The sequence below is a fragment of the Silurus aristotelis genome (genome assembly GCF_946808225.1).
Source record: "Silurus aristotelis genome assembly, chromosome: 4".
NCBI lineage: Eukaryota > Metazoa > Chordata > Actinopteri > Siluriformes > Siluridae > Silurus > Silurus aristotelis.
The window spans coordinates 3,781,734-3,805,106 of record NC_139577.1 but is presented as its reverse complement, the minus strand read 5'-3'; the positions used below and the strand labels follow the sequence as shown (position 1 = coordinate 3,805,106).

At 39.8% G+C, this 23,373-nt stretch overlaps 3 protein-coding genes across 5 annotated transcripts in view; 2 read left to right on the top strand and 1 right to left on the bottom strand.

Annotated features, from left to right (window-relative positions):
- smoc2 (SPARC related modular calcium binding 2) overlaps window positions 1–5,448 on the bottom strand; it is a 35,208-nt gene extending 29,760 nt beyond the window's left edge. The window contains exon 1 of one of the 2 annotated variants that reach the window (XM_083540496.1): window positions 4,774–5,448. In XM_083540496.1, coding sequence (XP_083396622.1) covers window positions 4,774–4,860 — 87 coding nt within the window. In that variant the 5' untranslated portion in view covers window positions 4,861–5,448. The remainder of the gene's footprint in view (window positions 1–4,773) is intronic. The other variant, XM_083540495.1, reaches the window with a different exon arrangement.
- A 1,314-nt stretch (window positions 5,449–6,762) lies between these two features.
- On the top strand, window positions 6,763–12,097 carry eif3s6ip (eukaryotic translation initiation factor 3, subunit 6 interacting protein). 2 transcript variants are annotated; one of them, XM_083540469.1, is made up of 15 exons: window positions 6,763–6,920; window positions 7,446–7,488; window positions 7,643–7,856; window positions 7,946–8,025; window positions 8,176–8,237; window positions 8,317–8,386; window positions 8,467–8,540; window positions 8,729–8,900; window positions 9,725–9,879; window positions 10,034–10,204; window positions 10,315–10,448; window positions 10,533–10,706; window positions 10,972–11,161; window positions 11,384–11,464; window positions 11,804–12,097. In XM_083540469.1, exons 1-15 carry the CDS (start codon window positions 6,894–6,896, stop codon window positions 11,873–11,875), a joined length of 1,719 nt encoding a protein of 572 aa, XP_083396595.1. In that variant the 5' UTR covers window positions 6,763–6,893; the 3' UTR covers window positions 11,876–12,097. The 2 variants fall into 2 exon arrangements, with proteins under 2 accessions (XP_083396595.1, XP_083396596.1); XM_083540470.1 differs by lacking the exons at window positions 11,384–11,464; window positions 11,804–12,097 and adding an exon at window positions 11,224–11,240 and having other exon boundaries at window positions 10,972–11,183.
- A 3,162-nt stretch (window positions 12,098–15,259) lies between these two features.
- On the top strand, window positions 15,260–20,554 carry dact2 (dishevelled-binding antagonist of beta-catenin 2). The gene is made up of 4 exons (XM_083539360.1): window positions 15,260–15,667; window positions 17,491–17,623; window positions 17,752–18,048; window positions 18,231–20,554. The coding sequence occupies exons 1-4, from the start codon at window positions 15,386–15,388 to the stop codon at window positions 20,084–20,086; spliced, it is 2,568 nt and encodes an 855-aa protein (XP_083395486.1). The 5' UTR covers window positions 15,260–15,385; the 3' UTR covers window positions 20,087–20,554.
- The last annotated feature ends 2,819 nt before the right edge of the window (window positions 20,555–23,373 follow it).

Below are 23,373 nucleotides of genomic sequence, written 5' to 3'. Positions count from 1 at the left end.
TGTTTGTGCAGGTGCATTTCACAGGTGCATTTCCATGTGTGTTTTTTTCTAATCTGAATTAATCAAATCAACCGTACACAGATTTGATCAGCTATATGCAAAAGTCGTTTGAATGGGTTAAAATGAAATCACGTGCCATGGAAAGAATTTGCATGCATTAGCTGCTCAAATTCAAACCGAGAAGACATTCATGATTTGTGATTGAAACAATACCGCATACTGTATCTCCTGCAGATTATTCCCACAAAACTAAACAAAACAGAATCCGCTCTCGGTGACTTTTCAAAACCAGAATAACACTGATACGTCTGTCTACGAGTTAGAAAAATATACCAGAGCTGTTCTCCTTCACAAATGTAAGTCATGCTGTGCAATATAGTAACTCAATGTGGAAATGTGGTGAAATGTGTAGACAAAATTGTGATTGTAGTATGAAGAGACAGCTATCAACAGCAGTTTAACACATTGAAGAAGGATGGAACTAGCAAAAAAACAAAGGGACAGCCGTGTAGTGATGGGAAATGCTGGGCTGAATGCATGCTCTCTTCCAATCCTATACTGTACCAAGGTAGATATATAAATATAGAATTATATATTTGCGATATGCAAACAGCGAGCCATGACTGTGCAATCACTCACTCATGCATCATAAGTCAGTTTTAGACTGTACAATTTTCTGTCTGTTCTCAGAAAAATCTGAAGGTTGTAAAATAATTATTTGTTTGTAATTCGTGGTCTTACGATGCATAATTTGACAGGTTTCATCGATTTCAATAAAAACCTGAAAGTATGATCAGTGCTAGATTGCAGTTTAATTCTCTATGAAGTAATAACAGGAACAAACCTGTTTCCTGGATGTTCCACAACATTGAATATCTGTTCATGAATATCAGTATCAGTAACTCTGCTTTCACTCAGGCTGCAACACACCATGCCAACATTGATTATTTTTCTAATAACAGCAATCCCCTTAGTGTATAAGTTCAAGGAACTTGCGGGAACTAAAGGTCTGAAGGTCAGAGACGTCCTGTATGTCTGATAAGGCAGAGTCTGAGTGTGAATGTATGCGTGTGTGCACGCACGAGCAAGAATGCAGTGAGAGTGTCTGCACAATGCAGCGCTGCCTCCCACATTCCTGGTTGCAAGTAGGGAGCGCAGTTAACTATCCCAAGCTATTTGTTAACATTTGGTCATGAGGCATCTTTTCATGGCCCGCAAATAATGAGGCTGAGGGCAGCAGCGGCAGACCTAACCCCTAAATCACACGGCTTCCCGGCTGACACCACACATTCTTCTGCGTTCTCGTTTACACACATGCTCATACATGTGCGTTGGGCTGGTTTGATATCTCAGTAGGATGGTAATTCCTTAATTACTAACGTGTACCATTTTTGTTGAGATTGTACCCTCAATGGTAGACATTTACTTTAGAGTGCTGATCAATCTGAGACCTGAGGGCAAACTTTTTTGATCTAGTGCTAATGTTGCTCCACATAGCAGAGTAAAATACTCAGAGGAACATGCTATCTGCTCTCTTCGGCATACAAGCACTTAGATGCCCATGATTGTCACAGTGATTAGCAGGATATAACAAATATTGCATCCCTCTCAACCTAAGTGCACAAAACCACAAAAATATTGAAAAAAAAACAAAGTGTACTACAAACTCCAAACCTATTGCAAGATTCCAACTCGGTGGACTACTAGAAGTATGATTAGGGACCTTATTCCGAGTATGAAAGGTAAATCCAGATTCAAGGCCAATTGTTAAATTTGGAAGGAAGTCATGTGATCACCAGTGTATTCTAAGTCTCCTGAACAAATTCACAGTCTTGGATAGAATCAACACTGTTGATGTTTCTTCCAGAGTGTTGTCTCTGGTCCAACCTGTAAAATGATCTGTACTGTTAAAACAGGACGACTTAAGAAACCAATTCTACTTTATTGCTGTGAAATTAGCTTGCCCTGGCGCAGACTGCGAATTGTGCGAAGTGCGGACCAAAAACTCTGCAGGATCTCAGCAGTTTATTTTCTCCCCTCTCCTGTCCAACTCTTGGGCGATTTTGTACTTTTTCCCCAGCAAATATGCACAGTCCCGTAGATGCCCCTTGAGACCGAATTGCCAAAGGCCCTCGATTCATGAATAGCTGGCCTGGCACAGACCAGCGGGGGCACAGATGCCAGTGTGGGGAAAACATTGACAGTCACTGTATCTCTGGCCATGGTGTTAACAACCCACATCAGCGCCAGTTCGACACACTCAATACCAGCAATACCTCCCTTTCCAAATCCCCCAAGATGCAAAAACCACACCAAATACGCAGACTGGCTCTAGGAAAACATTCAACACATAGATTTGTACAGAGCTGACAGAGTAGAACTAGATGGAAAACAGAGATAAGCCCAAGATTGACTCAAAATCGACACCATGTGTCTAAATATTGTATATAATTGATTATGTTTAAAGACCCAAATAAGACCAGAAGGTGAAAATTACAACTTGTTCAGACTAAGGAATTTAGTATATGTGAAAGCCTGTCAAACTGGTACAAATATTGACTGCTTACCAACATTTATGGATTATAAAGTGGGCTATTTCCTATTCCTCCACTGACATGTTAAAGCGCACTGGCACGGACAGAGTATTGGTTTGCCATAAGTGCTCAGGCGAGCTTCTCTATCAAAGCCATCTCTGTTCCTGCTCCTTGCTCCCATAGGCTGGTCTCTGGTGGCTACTGGGTAATGATGAGCGGCTTCCCGCAGTCAACAGGCTGTGTGTGTGTGTGTGTGTGTGTGTGTGTGTGTGTGTGTGTGTGTGTGTGTGTGTGTACACACGCCGCTGGCCGCAGAAGCTGTTACATATTTGGCAGGACTGTGAATCTCACACTGTTCCAGGCAGTGGACAGGTACATTAGGTCGTGCCAAGTCCTGGCGTCAGGGGGATGTGTACTGATAGTGCACCTGTGGTGTGTTTTTTACGTTGCACGGCGTAAAGTTTAAATTAAAACTTTTTTTTTTTTTTTTCCATTTTTTTGGCCAAAGTTGTAGGTGCTCTCTGCGTTTCTCACCAGCTAGTGACGTTCTGAACGACCCTGATTTTCAGCACCTACATAAAAATCTTGGCTGCTCGAGCAGTCCTCAAAATGCATGCCATATTCAGTGGCCTAAAAATAACGTCCTCACAATAACACATGCTGACCAAAGTATAAGCTTGGACTGGGGTTGCACAATGAGAATTTCTCGAGACTCAGTGCCATCCGAAACACTGAACATTTATTCGGAGCAAAAGGAAACATTCATGCTGTCTTTACTTGATACACAGCAAAGAACTATTATATACAAGAAAACGGATTTTTTATTTAATTTTTTTTAACAATGTCAACATTTTAAAAGCGTGCTATAAAAAGGTTTCGGTGTTCTGACTTTGAAATGGCACCACATTTAACGTAAGAAGTCCACTGATATATTGATGTTACATATCGGGTACATAGTTTGAGTGCGTCATTAGCAGCAGCAACAAACAACAGCATAATATAAACTTTTCATTCATTCATTTGTCTTGATCTGGGACAGTGTGGGTGTGGATCTGGATTCCAGTCTGGGAACACTGGTCAAAAGACGAGAATACACGAGAATACAGCCAACAGGGGACACCAGTCCATTGCAGGGCACCACACACACTCTCACACACATTCACTCCTAGTGGAAATATAGCTTAGCCAGGTAACCTATGGGAAGTAGGAGGAAACCTGAGAACCCTGAGGAATCCCGGGAACGTACAAAACTTCACACAGACAATAACTGGGACTCTGTGAGGAGCTGTTTGACCACAACTCTATAACTCCTAATGTTCTTTTTATGTGAAATACACTCAGACATATATTGTTTTCTTGATAAATTTTTACAGGCATGATGATTACCTGAAGTAGAAAATATTTAAAAAAAAAAAAACGGCAGATGATTTCTGATGAGACGAGGCTACCACTGCCATGTCAACATCATTATACAGTTTACCGGCACCATCATGCTTTTTTTCAGTATAATGATCATGATGATGATGATGATGATGATAACCATTATGTACTTATGTATAGACAAATTCTTCCATGACTTATAGAATATCAAGGTGGCATGTAATGCATTTTCAAATACAATACCTTATGAAGGGTTATGTGGCATGAATGTATTCATCGTTGGGTGTTATCTTCATTCTAAGTATTATAGAGTTCTTATAACTATTAGATTGGAACTATTGGTGATTACTACTATTGCCAACATTATCATCCTCCTCACTGTCCCATGCACCTCTTAATTTTTAATGATCTATGTGTGCTTTCATGCAAAGTTAAAAAGAAAACAGATTCTCAATATCTGATCTACAAGTTTTCATCATCAGGTTCTCCAAGACATTTTCCAACAGAGCTGCTGAAGGTTCTTTGGTTGTTCTTTAAGACCGTATGTAATCCTACAACTGTTTGGTGCTCATCATATGCACATTTATCAAGATCATAATCCTTAGCAACGCCTTTCTTTATAAAAAAAAACAACAACCATTAGTTGCTAAATCCTATTAAAAACCGTGTTGCAGCATGCATTTGACTTTATGTAGCAAGCATTGTGTGCATGGATATTCTCAGCAAAATCAGCACTATGACCGTGACATTTTTAAAGAAGATCTCATGTATGGTTTTTTTTTTTACACTTTTCTCTACAAAAAATGTGATCAACATCATCATCATCATCACCTCCACCGTTTGCGCGTCCTGGACTCACCGTGAGCGCGGAGAGTTTCTGCGCGCGCGCCTCCTGAAACCCGAACACCAGCAGCAGCAGCAGCAGCAGCAGCACAGAATCCCGCATCCTGACTCCCAAAATCTCTCCTAAAGTTCACTTTCTTCACAATGACGCTCCTGCAGCAACAAGCACAATCCGCCTTGTGTCTGGTCGCAGGTGAAGCTGGTGTCTGAAAGTCTTGGAGTAAATGCGCAGTGCTTTTGCGCAGCAGGAACCTGAGCGGAGTGATGCGCTGGACTGAGACTGCACACTGCCTTTACATACAATCACTCCCCCCCTGACTCTCTCTCTCTCTCTCTCTCTCTCTCTCTCTCCCTCTCTCTCTCTCCTCCCCCTGTGTGAGACCTTATCGAAAGGATGAAAGTTTTTTCTATTCATTTCATGGATGCTGGAAACGCAAAGTACTGAGTGGCTTCTCCTCTCATGTGCCAAGTCAAGTAGGCATTTATTATCATTTCTGCCTTATGCAGTAAAAAGAAATAACGTTCCCCCAGAACCAAGGTGGTCCATAAAGCAACATACAATAACACAGGATAATGCAAACATATACAACTAACTAGGACACCACTGGGACATAATGAAACAACACACACACACACACACACACACACACACACACACACACACACACAGACATGGAGACAGATGAGTAGTAGTGTTCATGAATTAGTCAGATAATGATAACTGAACTTATTAATTATTGTTGTTATTATTATTATTATTACCTTTTTCCCCCACCAAAACAACAAACAAACAAACAAAAAACAAAACAGCAGCTCTCTTGTTTCCTTTATTCTGCAAGCAATGGATTGTTCAGTTTTTCTTGAAAGATCCAGACTGTTTCCCCCGTTAGAAAAATGCTTCCAATGTCCTTTATCTATTCAATTAATGTGTTTTCTTTTCTATTTAGAATGTAGAAGACTTTTAAGTTCTTCAGTTTGTTCTTGAAGGTTCCTGTATATGAGCTCCAATCTTGCTCATTCGTCAACTTGAGTAATTAGAGAACCCACAAAGCATACCTTGCTTTCTTTCTTTCTTTCTTTCTTTCTTTCTTTCTTTCTTTCTTTCTTTCTTTCTCTCTTTCTTTCTTTCTTTCTTTCTTTCTTTCTTTCTTTCTTTCTTTCTTTCTTTCTTTCTTACTTTCTTTCTTTCTTTCTTTCACCTATTAAATATGTTGATCCTGAGGATGCTGAGGAAGAACAAGATGATGATGAGGATGATGATAATAGACTTTCGAAACCATCTTCCTTAAATAATAGTGCTATTCGGGTTATGCAAAATTATTACGAAAAATAATGAGATAAAACTTAGAAACGTGATGCTGTTTTTGATTCCTTTCAGACAGAGGTTTCTGTCTGTCTTTCTTTCTCTTATTCTTCCTTTCTTTCTTATTTAATGATCAATATTTAATTATCTAATTGTATAGATAGATAGATAGATAGATAGATAGATAGATAGATAGATAGATAGATAGATAGATAGATAGATAGATAGATAGATAGATAGATAGATAGATAGATAGACATTTGAGCGTTTTAAAATAATGAAATGAAACACGGACATATGGCGCCCTCTGCAGGTAGCACTTTAGTACTACGTTTTCTTTAACGCAGCTGGAGAAAATATTACTACAGACTACCACAAGAACTGTTTGTTTGTTTGTTTGTTTGTTTGTTTTTTTTGTTTTTTTGAGAAAAGAAATAATTCATTCAGCAAGAATTCATTAAACATTTTAATATCATGTTCTTGGAAGTTTGAAGCAAACAAACAAATAAATTCATAAATACCCATACCTATTTTTTATTTATTATTCTGATCATCATCCTCATTATTATTTTTATTATTTTTATTATTATTTTTATTATTGTTATTATTATTATTATTATTATTATTATTATTATTATTATTATTATTATTATTATTACTACATTTAATCCTCCACTCACTATCCCACAATGCTTTGCGCGTCACCCAGCCTCTCCATCGCCGGAAGTCAGGGTCCCTGCGCTTCCTTTTTCGTCCCGCTGCCGGTGGTTCGTGCGTGCTCGCGCCTGTAGCATTCGGTTTTTACGCGTTAGCATTTAACCCGGTGCTTCATCATGTCTTACCCAAACGAGGAGGAGGAAGTAAGATTTTATTACTTATTTATCATTTTAGCTCTCGCTCTGTTTAAAAAAGAAACTAACGTTTTAAAGTCCACGATCTTTCAGTGAACGTAGCATTTTCAGCCATTTTTATCCTTTTTTTTTTTTTTTACCTTCCTCTATTCCGGCAAGTTCCGCCTCCACGCTCGGATTGGTTAATAATACCCGGAACTGTTAATATGATTGGTGTAGTCATTTGTATAGACTTGAATGTCCATTCAGAAAGCAGCTTGGCTGGTGGAGTATCCAATCCTGCTTTATGAAGCTAGATCTTGTGGAGAACGGGTGGGGAAAGAAATAACGTTAACAATATGGAGAGAGCGAGAATGTACTAAAATCAAAATGTAAATACGTTTACATGTGCGCGTATTCAAATGTACTGCATTCTTATACTTTGCATTTCTAATGAACATATTCGCCATAACCGTTTATTATTCAGCGGCGTGCTGGTTTATAATAAAGATATTTATTTATATATGTATAATCATATTTTTTTTTCTCTCTGAGTATGAGCCCTACAGCTACAGTGAATATGACTCGCTTCATACTGGTGAGTGCCTACGCTACATCTGTTTCTCTGATAATACATTATCTCAGATCCAACATGTGGTCTAAACTTTGGGGCGTCTCATCATACAAGTTAAAATGAAAAAGATCTCTATTTGGGCTGCAGCACCATTAACCCCTAACCCTCGTGCCTGCAGGTGATCCCAAAGCCGATCTGGCGTTCGAGCGACAATACGAGCACCAGCAGACGTACCACGTCATCCCCGAGGTGATCAAGAACTTTCTGCAGTACTTCCACAAGACCATCTCTGACCTGATTGACCAGAAGGTGTACGAGCTGCAGGCCAATCGCGTCTCCAGCGAGAGCATCGAGCAGAAGATCTACGAGATCCAGGATGTTTATGAGAACAGGTAAAATTCAGGAAAGGGTTTTTTTTTCTCTTCTTACAGCGTTGGGTTTTAACAGGTGAAATATTTCTGCTGTTTTATTTGATCGACAGCTGGAATAAGCTGACAGATCGTTTCTTCAAGACGTCTCCATGGCCAGAGGCAGAAGCAATTGCTTCCTTAGTGGGAAACGGTAAGCTCTTGATCATCTAGTTGTTTTATAAAATTTAGATGTGAAAATGTACTGAATAATTAATGCTAGATGCAAGAAACACTTTTGCTACCTGATCGCTGATCCTATTAATACGTTTAATAAACCATCTATATTTGTTTTTAATGGCAGACGCTGTTTTTCTGATCCTCTACAAGGAGCTTTACTACCGTCACATTTATGCCAAAGTCAGCGTAAGTGTTCCAGAGTTCATTTTGCTGTGGATTTTTTTATTTATTTTTTTATTAATATTCAAGTTGATGTTTTCTTTAGGGTGGCCCAACACTTGACCAGAGATTTGAATCCTACTACAATTATTGCAACCTCTTTAACTACATCCTCAGTAAGTCCTTGTGCATTTCAGAATTTTCCGTGATCGCTAATCAGTTGCCAAACAAAGCAATTGTGGTTTATATTGATTAGATGCTGATGGTCCTGCACCATTGGAGCTTCCCAACCAGTGGCTCTGGGATATTATCGATGAGTTCATCTATCAAGTAAGTCAAAAATCTGTCGACTCGCCTCATGTTCACACACTCAAGCCATTCTTTAATGTTTTCCACAATAACAAAACCAGTTCCATGGGTATTAGTCCACCTCTAACCAATACGAGCAACATGCTTTTTGCATTGTCTGATTAATGTCCAATAATTAATTACTAAACGATTTTATCTTTTTATTTTAGTTCCAGTCATTCAGCCAGTACCGCTGCAAAACAGCTAAGAAGTCAGAGGAGGAGATTGACTTCCTGAGGAACAACCCAAAGATCTGGAACGTGCACAGTGTGCTGAACGTGCTGCATTCGCTGGTGGACAAGAGCAACATCAACCGCCAGCTGGAGATCTACACCAGCGGAGGTGAGGGCATTTGGGCTATCGGGGCAGATTCCAAAGAGAAATTCCTTCTGGTCAATAGTGATAGTGTTAATAAAACATGACATAAGCAATCAAAAAAAGAACTGTCCTGTTCTCATCTCAGGACTCGGCACAACCTTCGCATACTGAACATTCTTCCAACACACACCGAGTGTATATTTTCATGATTTATGATCTCACTCTGTGGTGTCATTCAGAACAACAAGGGTTGACTAGATGCAAAATTCTGGGAATTAAAAGGAATATATGGGAATTTACAAAATTGCTGGTGAGGATATAAAGGAGAACTTGGATGTAGTTCGGGGGGAAAAATCTTGCAGGATAATTTTGGTTAAAACAACCAGATTCAAGGCCATTTCTACCCTGCACATTCATCCATCACGTGTCCTCCTACATGCCTTGTGCATTCCTCCATAACATAACGCACATCGTTTCTTGAATCCTGCACACAAAATAACGTCAGAAAAATGTCTACCATGGTGAGTTTTCACGTAAATTACATACATTTGTTTTGTACTTCCTTACAAAATGAAACAAAACAATGAAATCAAGTCTTAAATCAAAACTAATCTGCTAAAATGTGTATTATTTCACATGCATGTTAGCTTATGACCAAATATGGCCATATTTAGGTATTTTATATGATATGGTTAATATGAATTTCCCCAACTGTTTTTAATTAATTCCCATAAATTCCATTTTTCCAACTTGGCATATTTCCAGAGATGATGTTCTCAAAGAAAGTTTAATAGGAACTTTTGCAATTAAAAATTTTGACCTATGTGTATTTGATAACTGTGTACTAGGAGACCCAGAGAGCGTGGCTGGAGAGTATGGCCGTCACTCGCTGTACAAGATGTTGGGCTACTTCAGCTTAGTGGGCTTGCTGAGGCTGCACTCCTTGCTGGGGGATTACTACCAGGCCATCAAGGTCCTGGAGAACATCGAACTCAACAAGAAGGTAAAAGTTGTTCAGAGAGCCTGCTCAGGTGTAGTACGTCTGTCGGGTCAGAAAGGCATTGTGGCTCAAATCAGGTCAAAGAATTTCTTGTGGCTCAATCTGGTCAGAACCATGGATTTGTATTGATCCTGCCTTTTCCTCTCTTTCCACGCAGAGCATGTATTCACGCGTACCCGAGTGCCAGATCACCACCTATTACTACGTGGGTTTCGCCTATCTGATGATGCGCCGCTACCAGGATGCCATTCGTGTCTTCGCCAACATCTTACTCTACATCCAGAGGACCAGGAACATGTTCCAGAGGTCCACATACAAATACGAGATGGTCAGTTTTGAAATATTTTGTCTAAATATTTAATTTGCATTTTCAAGGTTAGTGATGAACCGACAAGGACACATTGTATAACTGGATGCGTGTTGAACGTTCGTTTCCAGATTAACAAGCAGAACGAGCAGATGCATGGGCTGCTGGCCATCGCGCTGACCATGTACCCCATGAGGATCGACGAGAGCATCCACACGCAGCTGCGAGAGAAATACGGAGACAAGATGCTGCGCATGCAGAAAGGGTGAGCCAAACGCTTTGCGTCGACTTTAAAGCGATAGAACTGTAGCCACTTGTGTTGACCAGCGTTTCGTCCCGATCCCTTCAGAGACCTGCAGGTGTTCGAGGAGCTGTTCAGCTTCGCCTGCCCCAAGTTCCTGTCGCCCGTCGTCCCCAATTACGACAACGTACACCCGAATTATCACAAAGAACCATTCCAGCAGCAGCTCAAAGTGTTCGCAGAGGAGGTCCAGCAGCAGGCTCAGCTCTCCACCATCCGCAGGTGTGTCTCCAAATGTTTTGAGAAGGAGCAATATACTAAAAGGAATATCTTCGCTAGATCATCATATTAAAAACTCTTGCCACGTTTATTTAGCTAGAAATAACTTTGTCTACAATATATTACATCACATGGTATGTGTTCTGCTCAAAACTAACGAGTACCAAAGCAAATATATAAATTAACGATAGCACAATTGGGTAGTTATGGCTGCCATATTCGTCTCTCGTGCTATGGATTTAATCTTGGTTCTGTTTGTTGCCTGCAGTTTCCTGAAGCTCTACACCACCATGCCCGTGGCCAAGCTGGCAGGATTTTTGGACATGTCCGAGCAGGAGTTCCGCATTCAGCTGCTCGTATTCAAGCACAAGATGAAGAACCTGGTGTGGACCAGCGGCATCTCGGCGCTGGAAGGAGAGTTCCAGTCAGCCTCAGAGGTCGACTTCTATATAGACAAGGTGTGTGTGTGTGTGTGTGTGTGTGTGTGTGTGTGTGTGTGTGTGTGCGCGCATTTGAAAAGGATAAGAGTTGCCAGCATTCGCATATTTAAGCATCACGCCATGCTGGTATGGATATTCACTCAAAAAATTATAATTAAAAAAAAAAAGTGTCTATCATATGGCTTGTTTTTCGACTGGAGAAGAAAAAAATTTACATCTTTAACTTCTGCCTCTTGCCAGGACATGATCCACATTGCAGATACGAAGGTGGCCCGCCGTTACGGAGACTTCTTTATTCGGCAGATCCACAAGTTTGAAGAAGTTAGTTTTTTTTTTTTTTTTTTACCTTTTATACCTTTATTGATCTGTTGATGTGGAGTTTAATTTCATGGTTTTATATAATCTTGCCTTGGCATATCACAGCAGAAGGAGGGTAACGTGTGAATGCAAGCGAATTCACTTTTCATGCACGCTAGTTATTTTAAAGCTTTTAAAAAAAAATTTTTTGGTAACAATAATTTTGACATGAATTGAAGTCTGTGTCTGATCTGTAATATAATCTGTAATATAGACAAACTGCAATCAAAATTTTTGTTTAGCTGGAAAAGGGAACTCAATTTTGTATTTCATAATTTAACTTTTTTTTTTTTTTTTTTATAGCTGAATCGCACCCTGAAGAAAATGTCTGCAACCGGCACCCCAAGCTCCACCAGCGCCACATCACGATCATAACAGTGCTCGCTAAATAATTTTATATTATTATTATTATTATCCTTGTACTGCAGCTTCAGCAGAAGGTGCATTAACCCAACTTCGACAAAAGATGAGAAGCCTACCTTTTCTCATGGAGGATGAAGATTTGATGTCCAGCTTTAATTTTTTTCCCAACCTCCAGCATTTGCCTCTTGAAGAGTCTTTTTTTGGGCTGGAAAAAAATAAAGTTGATGCTACATACATTGTTTTCCTCTTTTTTTTCTACCCAATGTCTTATTCTTTATTTTATTCATCAACCAATGGGAGATTGGGTATAATTTACAGTTACATAATTTACAAGTTAATATTTTATGAAACAAATGCAATGGCAATTTTTAGGACTAATTCAGAGTTCTACATCAAGGATTTGAAAACGAGGTTTTATTTGTGCAACATACCATAATTTCACCCTTTTGATCGACAGCAATATAAATCCAGATCAACTCTATTTGTGGACTCCACAAATTTCTAAAAGAAATGTCATAGCACTATTAATTTTAGATCACTTTTTAACTCTGATATTGATATTGATATAGATATTGTCACAAAGCAGATTTAAGTAAAAAAATAAACAAACCGGGAAAAACTACTTTAGAAGACACTGGGGGGACACCAGGATACCAAAACTGAAATCTAGTCTGTTCTAAATGGCAACAGATATTGGAATTATAAATCATTACTCATCCAGATGGCATACTAAAACAACAAATGGTAGACACCATTTTCAGTGTTTTTATTTTTAACATTGAACATATAAAACTGAAGACATCAAAACTTAGGATAGATTTACAGTTATGGCATTTGGCTGACACCCATATCCAAAAGGCTATATTATCAATGCAACTGAGCAGCTGTGCGGTTGAGGGTCTTGCTCAGGGGTCCAGGTGTGGCAGCTTGGTGTGTTTGGGACTGAACTCATGACCTTCAGATCGAAAGTCTAATGCATTAACCACTAAGATACCACCTCCATTAAAGAACACATGGAATCAACAACAAAAGTGTTTCCTGGGACGGTCAGCATAGGAGCATGTTTTGTTATAGTGTTTAATGGTGTTGGCAACTGCATCATTTCTTGCCATAATGTCACAAATGAACTCAAGGCACACTCGTGAACTAAAAGGCATTCCAGGTAAGTATACCATGAGTTTTGAGAATACCATGAGTTACCATGGGTCATCAAAGCTAAATGTGGAAAATCTGGGTTGTTTAACATGTTTTTTTGTTTACTACATACGTGTTCTTTCATAGTTTAGATGCCATCAGTATTAATACACAATGTTGGAAATAATACATCAATAATAATAAATAATGAATAATAAAATATATAAATACATACATAAATAATAATATAAACCACTGAAAAGGTGTGACTTTTTTTGTTGTTGTATTTTTTATCAATGTCTTGATATTTTTAACAAGAAACACACATGCATGGCACACTGTTTTCCTTTCTTTTCTTTCTTTTTTTTTATTTTTCCCCCCTCCTTTCCCTTTCCTTGATAAACCTGAAAAGTAAATCATTCATTAGAGATCCAATTTCTCGGCATCTATATTTCAAAAGTGGCTCAAGAATGGTTGCCAGACATCATAGAATTCCTGAGAAGATCCGTTTATGGAATAGCGAATCTTTTTTAGATTAACATAATACAAGACCTCTTTGTGTCCAGACTCTTAACTGGTACTGTATATTCAGTCTGAGCATATTGTGAATGAGTCTATATGAGTACAGCAGCTCTTAGTTACAGGTCTACACTATACAAATGAGATTTTCAACATAACAATTTGGGTGTAAACTGTTTTTAGGTTGTACACATCTTTGATTTTTCTAACAAAAACATTTAACAGTATGTATGCATTTACTTTGTAACTTAATAGTTTTGTCTTTCATTGTATCTTTTTTGTTTTTATTTACTGAATTAAAAACAAAAGCTTGATAGATACAAAGTATTTTAATTCATATCTTTCTGCTTATTTTGCATTGTTATTACCTGCATGGAATATTTGTTACCGGTAGATGGCGCACTGAACCAATGTTACTTGTCAGTAGGGGGAGAGTGAGTTGAAAACATCTCCCCTTCCACACACTGCTGATAGTTTATTTGAAACAAAGACCAGATGTCTAATCAGAAATAAAGTGTTACAGATTCTGCAAAATGTACTTGGAAATTACATCCATGTGCTTGTTGAACCCCAGCTGTAGTTCTCCTCTGTCCTGTTAAAGGAAGGTCCACTCTTCTGAGAAAGCTTTCAGATTATGATGCATGGCTGTTTCTTTATTCGGCTCCAGGAGCATTAGTGAGGTGTTTGATGGACTGAGTTCACACCTCTGTGCAGGATACTTCACACTCTTCCATCATGATTTTTTTGTATAAACCTCACTTTGTGCACAGGGGCTGTGATCCTGGATCAGGTTTGGACTGAGTTCCTGTAAAGGGTAATGCTTTTACAGCACTCAAAATCATTTAAGAGGATTCTGTTTGGGGGGAAAAACATTAAAGCTGACATGCTGAATATAGAGGCTTTCTTCCATGTCCTATATCATTTTGGTCAATAAATAATTGGAGATTGAGTACAATTTAAAGGAGTGAAAAGCATATACACGTTAACAATGCAACAGCTGCAAACTGATACTTTAGTTAATACTTTATTAAACGAGTGCAATTGCAATTTTTAGGACTAATACAAAGAGTTCTACATCAGTCTAACTTTGAGGATTTGGGAACCGCTTTATGCATGCAACATACATTGATCTCAAGTAAGTACACCCTTAAATCAACAGCAATATGGATCTTCAACATATACAGCACTTTTAACAATCATTATTGTCAGAAAGCAGCTTTAAGGAAATCTACATACAGATTTGGGTCAGTTTTGGCTTGTGTTTTCAATTTTGTGGCAATGGTTTCAGGAAGAACCTTGTATGGAAAGAGAGGGACGTGCATTTTTGGCTATAGAATGGATGTAATGGAAAAAAAAAAAAATATATATATATATATATATAAGTTAATGTGGATTATAATAATACATAAAACATAATAATAATAATAATAACAACAATTATTATTATTATTGTTATTATTATTATTATTATAACAATGATAACAATTATCATCATTATTATTATAATTATTATTATTAGTAGTAGTAGTAGTAGTGGTATAATAATGATAACAATTATCATTATTATTATCATTATTAAGAAGAAAAAGAAAAAGATGAAAAATGTTGTCTTGATGTTACGTATATATACATATTAATTTATAATGCAGATGTTTAGCCATATCGAGGTAAAAAAAAAAAAAAAGGCCACGCCCCTTATCGTGGGCGTGGTTTCGAGGCACACGTTGTATCCAGTCCCCTGCCCTGACCTGCAGTACAGACTAGAGCGCTTGGACCTGTGGCAGTTTCACGCGCAAGGAGCATCAGGTTATCGCGCCTCCGGATATGCCTTAACGACCTCTGGGTGGAGAACAAGAAAAACAAGAAGCAATGTTGAGCAGAAAGTCGGAAATGTCTGGAAATGCGCTGGTGTCTGCTGCCGGGGACCGCGGCAGGGTGGCGGAGAGGCTGCGGGCGGCGTTTGCGGGGCTGCAGGAGCTGCAGCATCTGCGGGAGAAGCAGGGCGACATGGTGCAGCGCGCGCTCCGTATGGACACGGAGAGCGAGCACGCGCGCAGTGATGAGTGTCCACACGAACGTGACGAGGACACGAACAGAGCCGAGGAGCAGGAGCGACTGGAGACAACGCTTATAGCCCTCAAACAACAACTGGTAACAATAAATAAATACATACACACATTTTTTTTTTAATGGAGCATAAATTAGAATTTGGATAAATGTAGAAAGTTCACTAGTATAGACTGATAACCGAATTAATGCATGACATATTTATACTAACTAAAAAAAACAAGTTCCAGAATAGAAATAACCTATATTGTACACATCTTATTATAGACCCTTACCCATAGTGCTTGTTGGTGTGCCTGCTCAGCTGGGGGTGGTCATAAATCAAGGTTCATTCCAAGGGACAGGGCTTGAGGGTGAGGGGTTGGCCGGGCAGGTGGGGGGTGGATGGGTGGAGGGGTGTTGTTTCCGCCTCTGATCATTAACCCGCTTTAATTAGAACAGCCACAGAGGACCAAATGACCTCAGTTCGGTGACACGGGTTTGACCCCTGTGCTGTAATCTTACTGCGGATTATCAGATCCAGCTCCTCACACCTAGCCAGGTGCGTGTATGGGCCAGTGGGAAGCGAAATATATAATCCCCATCGAACATGCACATAACCATAAAAGAGAGAGATAAAAATAGAGACGGAGTAGAGGAGCTTGTCTCTGGAGAACCGTTTGCACTTTAGGTGAACTCATGACTGGAAGAAGAACAGTAGCTCCCCAAGGTGGAATTCCTCTGGAGAATGTGGTTCTGCTCAGTGAACGGTGAACTTTTTTTTAAACGCAACAGTGGCCCCAATTAAAGGGATTGAACCACATGGAAAAAACAGTCAAGTGGAAAAAAAAACAGAAAGATGGTTGGTCATGCATGTGGTGGGTTGACAAACAGGCGGTTCTTGATAGACAATAGAAGTAGTATAGTACTCAACAGATTTTTGGCAGAGCATAGTGGTGCAAAAACATCACAATGCGTTGCTTAAATTTGTTAATAAGTAGTAGTGTTTCATTTATTTTTTTAAAGCCTCATGCCTATTCAGACAAAAATAGACGGTTAAAGAATTTCTTAAGTCGGTATTTGGCATACAGTTATGTGGTTCAGTCCTTGTCTCAGTCTTGTATGGCTTTGTGTTTAAATGTACACAATGGGCTGTGTTTCTCCACAGGAGAGATGATTGAACCTTCAGCATCACACCCCCAGGCCATTACTTGTCCTTGCATGGTTAATGGTCAACTACAGTCCTTCATTCTTCCTTTTACCCCCTCCTTTCTTACCCCCAAATGTCTTATAACCGCAGGAGGTCTGTGTCATTCATTAAAGATCTTTATGAATCAGCCTCCATTGTTTTCTCTTTATTTTCCCTTCCATAGTCAACAGAGCAGTTAAATGTACAGGACTTTGTATAGTCACATGCATGATTGAACATTACTGTCTTACGCAGACCTGGCTAACTTTGATCTCTGTATATGTATATGGCAAATTTTTGCTTGGGGATTAAAAAAGTATCTGCTAATGACTCCATAGAAAGCATGTGTAATTATATTTTGACCATCACTTGTTACACCAGCAGCATTTGAAACTAATATATGAACTAAATGCATTAATAAAAATGTTTGCAAAATAATGTTGGAGCCACAATGTTCCCATGAACATTGAATCCTAAATTTGCGGTACTGCTTGCACAGTTTTTTGATGTCCTTGTGTGTCCTGGGTTTTGCCCGAGATTGCTAGTTTCCCCGTACCTTTCAAAAGCATGCTGTAAATAGTGTGTATGTGGTGAATTTGCAAAATTAGCAAAATTTATTTTGCACCCAACTCTGTGTTCCAGCTTAGAATAAGCATGACACAGTCTAAAATGATAGTGTTCACCATGAATTTGAGTACAAATTTGTCAATATTCTGACTAGCATACACTTTGTTTGTAGACCCGGTTGCGCAGGCAAGACGTTGGACTGAAAACACACTTGCAGCAGCTGGACCAGCAGATCAGTGAGCTTAAACTGGATGCTTGTAAAACTTCTGCTGAACACCTGGAGAGTGACAGTCGTCCCAGTTCAGGTGAGCAGACAGACTGGTTCATGACCTTTCAAATGAATGGGTTCAAATAGTCATTGCAACACCTAACGAGTAAAACGTAAGGAAATCATTTATCCAGCATATCTAATAACGGACATTTCTTCATTTAGGATTCTTCGATCTCAGTGATGGTGGTTTGGGCTCTCTTTCGAACTCCTGCACGTCTGTCTACAGTGAATGCCTTTCAACTTCATCTCAAGCGAGCCTCCTTCCACTGTCCTCGGGCTTCTCGGCTGCCCACAGCCATAATGCCCAATTGCAGACTGATGTGTGCCGTAGACGCTCTGCGGATGAGACTACAGCTCAGCCAGACATCCCGCGAGGCCTGGGTGTACGTCTGGGTAGTAGCGGAATACGCACAGGTTCAATCAGTTTAGAGAGAGCAAGAAAAAGACCGGTCTCAACAGGTGGGCAGAAACATTAATCATTACAGATTTATAAAATCGTTCTTTTTTTCTGACATTTTTCTAAAATTTCTTTAAGGTTTCATCAGAAATATAAACTAGAATCATTAGTTTGCTAAATTGCTTTTAGTTTTTCTTGGCTGTTTTTTATTTATTGTAATTCTGCCTTTTTTTTTTTTTTACAGGTGATCTTGATACAGTGATCCACCCTGGTTTTGGCTACTATAAACCTGCCGACATGAAAAACTCCACCCTATCCAGCAAGTTCTACGACCACACCATGGATCTCAAATTTCATTGCAACCTTGTATCCCGCAGTGGTACTGAAGTGTACTGCTACCCAAGCCCCCTGCATGCCGTAGCCCTGCAAAGCCCCATTTTCTCTCTTAGTGGAGATAAGGGAGGGCATTTGGCCACAGATGCTTCTGAGAAACACACCAACATCGGACTTTCTAAGGACTTACTTCCCAAGCAAGAGCCAAATGGACCCAAATCTGAAGGTTATATTGTCAAACTGCTTCAGCGCAGCTCAAGTAAGATGAGCCTCCAGAGTGAGTTGGGTGTGGAAAAAGGCTCGAGTACGAGTAACATTGTTCAGGATCATGGGCTTTTTGGATTCCGAATGAAGCAAGTGAATGATGACAAAGTGCAGGGATCACTTGAACGGAAAGTAGAGTCCCCCAGAATTCTAGTGAAGGATGGAAAGAATTCACCACCAAGACCTGCTGACAAACAGCAATTGTCTATAAATCCCATTAGTGCAGAAGAATACAGGCAAATGTGTCTTATCCAGCATTCAGCAAGTACAAGAAATCAAAAACCAACTGCACTGATGTGTCAAGACAAAGTCAATGAAAATGAGCCTAGGGATCAGTTTGAACAGGGGAATGGCTTTGAGGATGCAGCAACAGCATCAAAGGCTCATGAGAGGAGACCTAGCTTTACCTTCCCTAATGAGGAGAATAAACTCCGAGATGGAGGTTGTACTCATACCGTGAGATCTGAATTTGTTTGTGCCCAATTTGTTCCAGCAGGGTCTCAGAGAGTGAGAGTGCGTCAGGCAGACAAGAAGACAAAGGCCATGAAACTGCGGAAGAGGGCTCTTGAGAAACCAACAGGCAAGAAGCACCACCTGAAGCACTCATCTCGAGATTATGAAAAGGATAAAGGATATAGCACTAAAACACGTGGAGACAGAAATCCAAAGCAATACATTGCAGAGAGGGAGTGCATCGAAGCTCCCCTTATGGAGCCCAGACTACGTTCTTGCTCAGAGTCCAGTCTTTTGGGGCCTGGAAATTCATGTGTTACTCACCTCCAGTCATATCGGCAGCAGAAACATCCCTCTAAATCCAACAAACTCCCTAAGGTTCAGTCACCAAATTTCGAGAACCATTCCAGAAAGAAGCAGAGCTCTCAAAAATTGCCACATGCTTCAGAGATACAGCTACCACTTGCTCCCCCAACTCACTACCAGAGGCCCAGGGAGGTGCCGTTTCACAGAGTCTCACTGAAGCCCGGAATGCCGCGAAGTTTGAGCATGAGGCCTCGCTCGGGTCAGTGTAGTGGTCTTTCTCGTCCACTCCAACCTTCGTTGTCCTCTTCGTCTTACTTTAGCAATATGAATTTGAAATATCCCCCTGCACCTTTATGCACTCGCTACCCACCAAGGTGTGAATCAGAATACTCGGCCGAGTGTGCCTCTCTTTTCCACTCAACTATCGTCGAGAGCAGCGAGGGAGAGCTGAGTGACTATACCACCAACCGCTTCGGAGACAGCGAATCCAGCCAGGAATCTCAAACCGGTTCTGACTCAGACAGCAGCCTGTCAATGGATGAAGATTACCTGTATGAGGAAGATGAGGATGAAGGAGGTCTAGTGTGGGCAGAGGCTACTGTTGGGCCCACAGCCAACGGGCTCTCCACCCAACAGCACCTTCGCACTGAACCAGCTTCATGTCGCATAAAAGCATCCAGAGCACTGAAGAAGAAGATTCGCCGCTTTGAACCAGCCTCACTTAAAGTCATGACTCTGGTATAGTCTTTTATATTTCGTCCACTTGTCAAAGGTTTACAGACTTTTCACTATTTTCTTGTATAATGTATATCGTCTGTGCCAGATTTTAGGACTGATAAAATCTATTTTTATGCAAGGCACTCTATTATTAAGACAAATTCCCATTTACCTTTTATTTAGTCAGTGTGGAAATGTTGCTTATGCCTGACCTGATATAACCACTCCAAAACTACTCTTATTGCCCACTGAAGACAGAAAAATTAAGCACCAAACACATTTTCTTGTTAAACTTATCACAGTCTGGATATTGTAAATATGTTGTTGAAGAATACGCTTGTTTTTACATATTCAAAAACCAAAAAAAAAGGTAACCTAGAAAGAAGATGCCTTGTATTCTGTTTCTTGAAAGCCATTATGTGTAATTATTTTTCACATTTGATTTTTGCTATGCATCTTAATCTTCTTGCAAATAAACACTATTTAATGTTCAAACGATTCTTGACTATAGGCCTTCTTGTTTATTTGGAGGGATATCTAGACTAAGGTATTAAGAAACACTATTTCTATACTTTCATCCATTGCTTTTTGTACCTTTACATAGTAAATGCAAGTATTTATAAAAATGTTTACACTTTTTTTTTACATTGACCTAAATTTTCACCCTAGGACAAAAGCAACCAATTAACCTAAATAGGACGTGCCCCTGATGATCTTTATCTGTAGTATATGAGAAGGCTAATGAAGCACCTGTGTAAGAAACAAGGTGCATCTATACCAAAGTACATCTCAAAAATTTACCTTGGCAAAATGACAGAAGATTATTTGCAGGGTGGACATATTGATTCACTAGCTAGCACACCGAGCAAGTGGAAGCTCTAATGAACTACCCAGTTTAGTACATTGCTATCGAATGCTATGTAACATAAACCCAGCTAGTGTGCTGGTGGTGTTAAAGGAAAAGAACACATGCCCGTTCTTAGATTTATGGCATTCAGCAGATGCCCCTATCCAGAAGGACTTATACATTTATATCTGAGGCTACAATTTTATTAAAAATTACATAATTTATGTTGTCAAATATCAACAGTAAGTCGCCATTCACTGGCAAACATTTCAGCTACAAGATAGATTTGAATCTGACCAGTGGAGACTGTAGAGACTGGTCAGATTCAAATCCATCTTGTAGCTGAAATGTTTGCCAGTGAATGGCGACTTACTGTTGATATTTGACAACATAAATTATACCAAATTGTATATTGTAACCAGAGGTGGGAAGTAACGAAGTACAAATACTTCCTTACTGTACTTAAGTAGATTTTTCTGGTATCAGTACTTTACTCCACTATTTATTTTTCAGACAACTTTTTACTTTTACTCATTACATTTTTACACCAATATCTGTACTTTTTACTTCTTACATTTTCAAAACAGACTCGTTACTTTAGTTTTAATCCATTGATTTGGTGAAATATTATTTTTTTATTTTCACTGCACGCCGATTTCAGCCGAACAACCGATTTCCTGTCATTGTGCGTTCAATCCACTGGTGTATAAAGTACGGACTCTCACTCACCACAGAAGGCAGTAAGAAGTTTGGGGTTAATGTGGATGAGACAGAGGGAGTCAGTGATTTAAACATGACTGAGAACAGACACATTCCTGATCATCATCATCATTTCTCTGCTTGTGTTCTATATGTGGATCTTCAGCCTGGACACATTCATTAGGTAACAACATTTTTAATTAGTTTTGTATTAATATATACAGTGGGTACGGAAAGTATTCAGACCCCCTTAAATGTTTCACTCTTTGTTATATTGCAGCCATTTGCTAAAATCATTTAGGTTCATTCTTCTTCCTCATTAATGTATACATAGCACCCCATACTGACAGAAAAACACAGAATTGTTGACATTGTTGCAGATTTATTAAAAAAGAAAAACTGAAATATCACATGGTCCTAAGTATTCAGACCCTTTGCTCAGTATTTAGTAGAAGCCCCCTTTTGATCTGATACAGCCAGGAGTCTTTTTGGGAAAGATGCAACAAGTCTTGCACACCTGGATTTGGGGATCCTCTGCCATTCCTCCTTGCAGGTCCTCTCCAGTTCTGTCAGGTTGGATGGTAAACGTTGGTGGACAGCCATTTTTAGGTCTCTCCAGAGATGCTCAATTGGGTTTAAGTCAGGGCTCTGGCTGGGCCATTCAAGAACAGTCACGGAGTTGTTGTGAAGCCACTCCTTCGTTATTTTAGCTGTGTGCTTAGGGTCATTGTCTTGTTGGAAGGTAAACCTTCGGCCCAGTCTGAGGTCCAGAGCACTCTGGAGAAGGTTTTTGTCCAGGATATCCCTGTACTTGGCCACGTTCATCTTTCCCTCGATTGCAACCAGTCGTCCTGTCCCTGCAGCTGAAAAACACCCCCACAGCATGATGCTGCCACCACCATGCTTCACTGTTGGGACTGTATTGGACAGGTGATGAGCAGTGCCTGGTTTTCTCCACACATACCGCTTAGAATTAATTCCAAAAAGTTCTATTTTGGTCTCATCAGACCAGAGAATCTTATTTCTCACCATCTTGGAGTCCTTCAGGTGTTTTTTAGCAAACTCCATGCGGGCTTTCATGTGTCTTACACTGAGGAGAGGCTTCCGTCGGGCCACTCTGCCATAGAGCCCCGACTGGTGGAGGGCTGCAGTGATGGTTGACTTTCTACAACTTTCTCCCATCTCCTGACTGCATCTCTGGAGCTTAGCCACAGTGATCTTTGGGTTCTTCTTTACCTCTCTCACCAAGGCTCTTCTCCCCCGATAGCTCAGTTTGGCCGGACGGCCAGCTCTAGGAAGGGTTCTGGTCGTCCCAAACGTTTTCCATTTGAGGATTATGGAGGCCACTGTGCTCTGTGCCTTGCCACAATTCTGTCTCTGAGCTCTTCGGCAGTTCCTTTGACCTCATGATTCTCATTTGCTCTGACATGCATTGTGATCTGGAAGGTCTTATATAGACAGGTGTGTGGCTTTCCTAATCAAGTCCAATCAGTATAATCAAACACAGCTGGACTCAAATGAAGGTGTAGAACCATCTCAAGGATGATCAGAAGAAATGGAAAGCACCTAAGTTAAATATATGAGTGTCACAGCAAAGGGTCTGAATACTTAGGACCATGTGATATTTCAGTTTTTTTTTTTTTAATAAATCTGCAACAATGTCAACAATTCTGTGTTTTTCTGTCAATATGGGGAGCTGTGTGTCTATTCATGAGGAAGAAGAATGAACTTAAATGATTTTAGCAAATGGCTGCAATATAACAAAGAG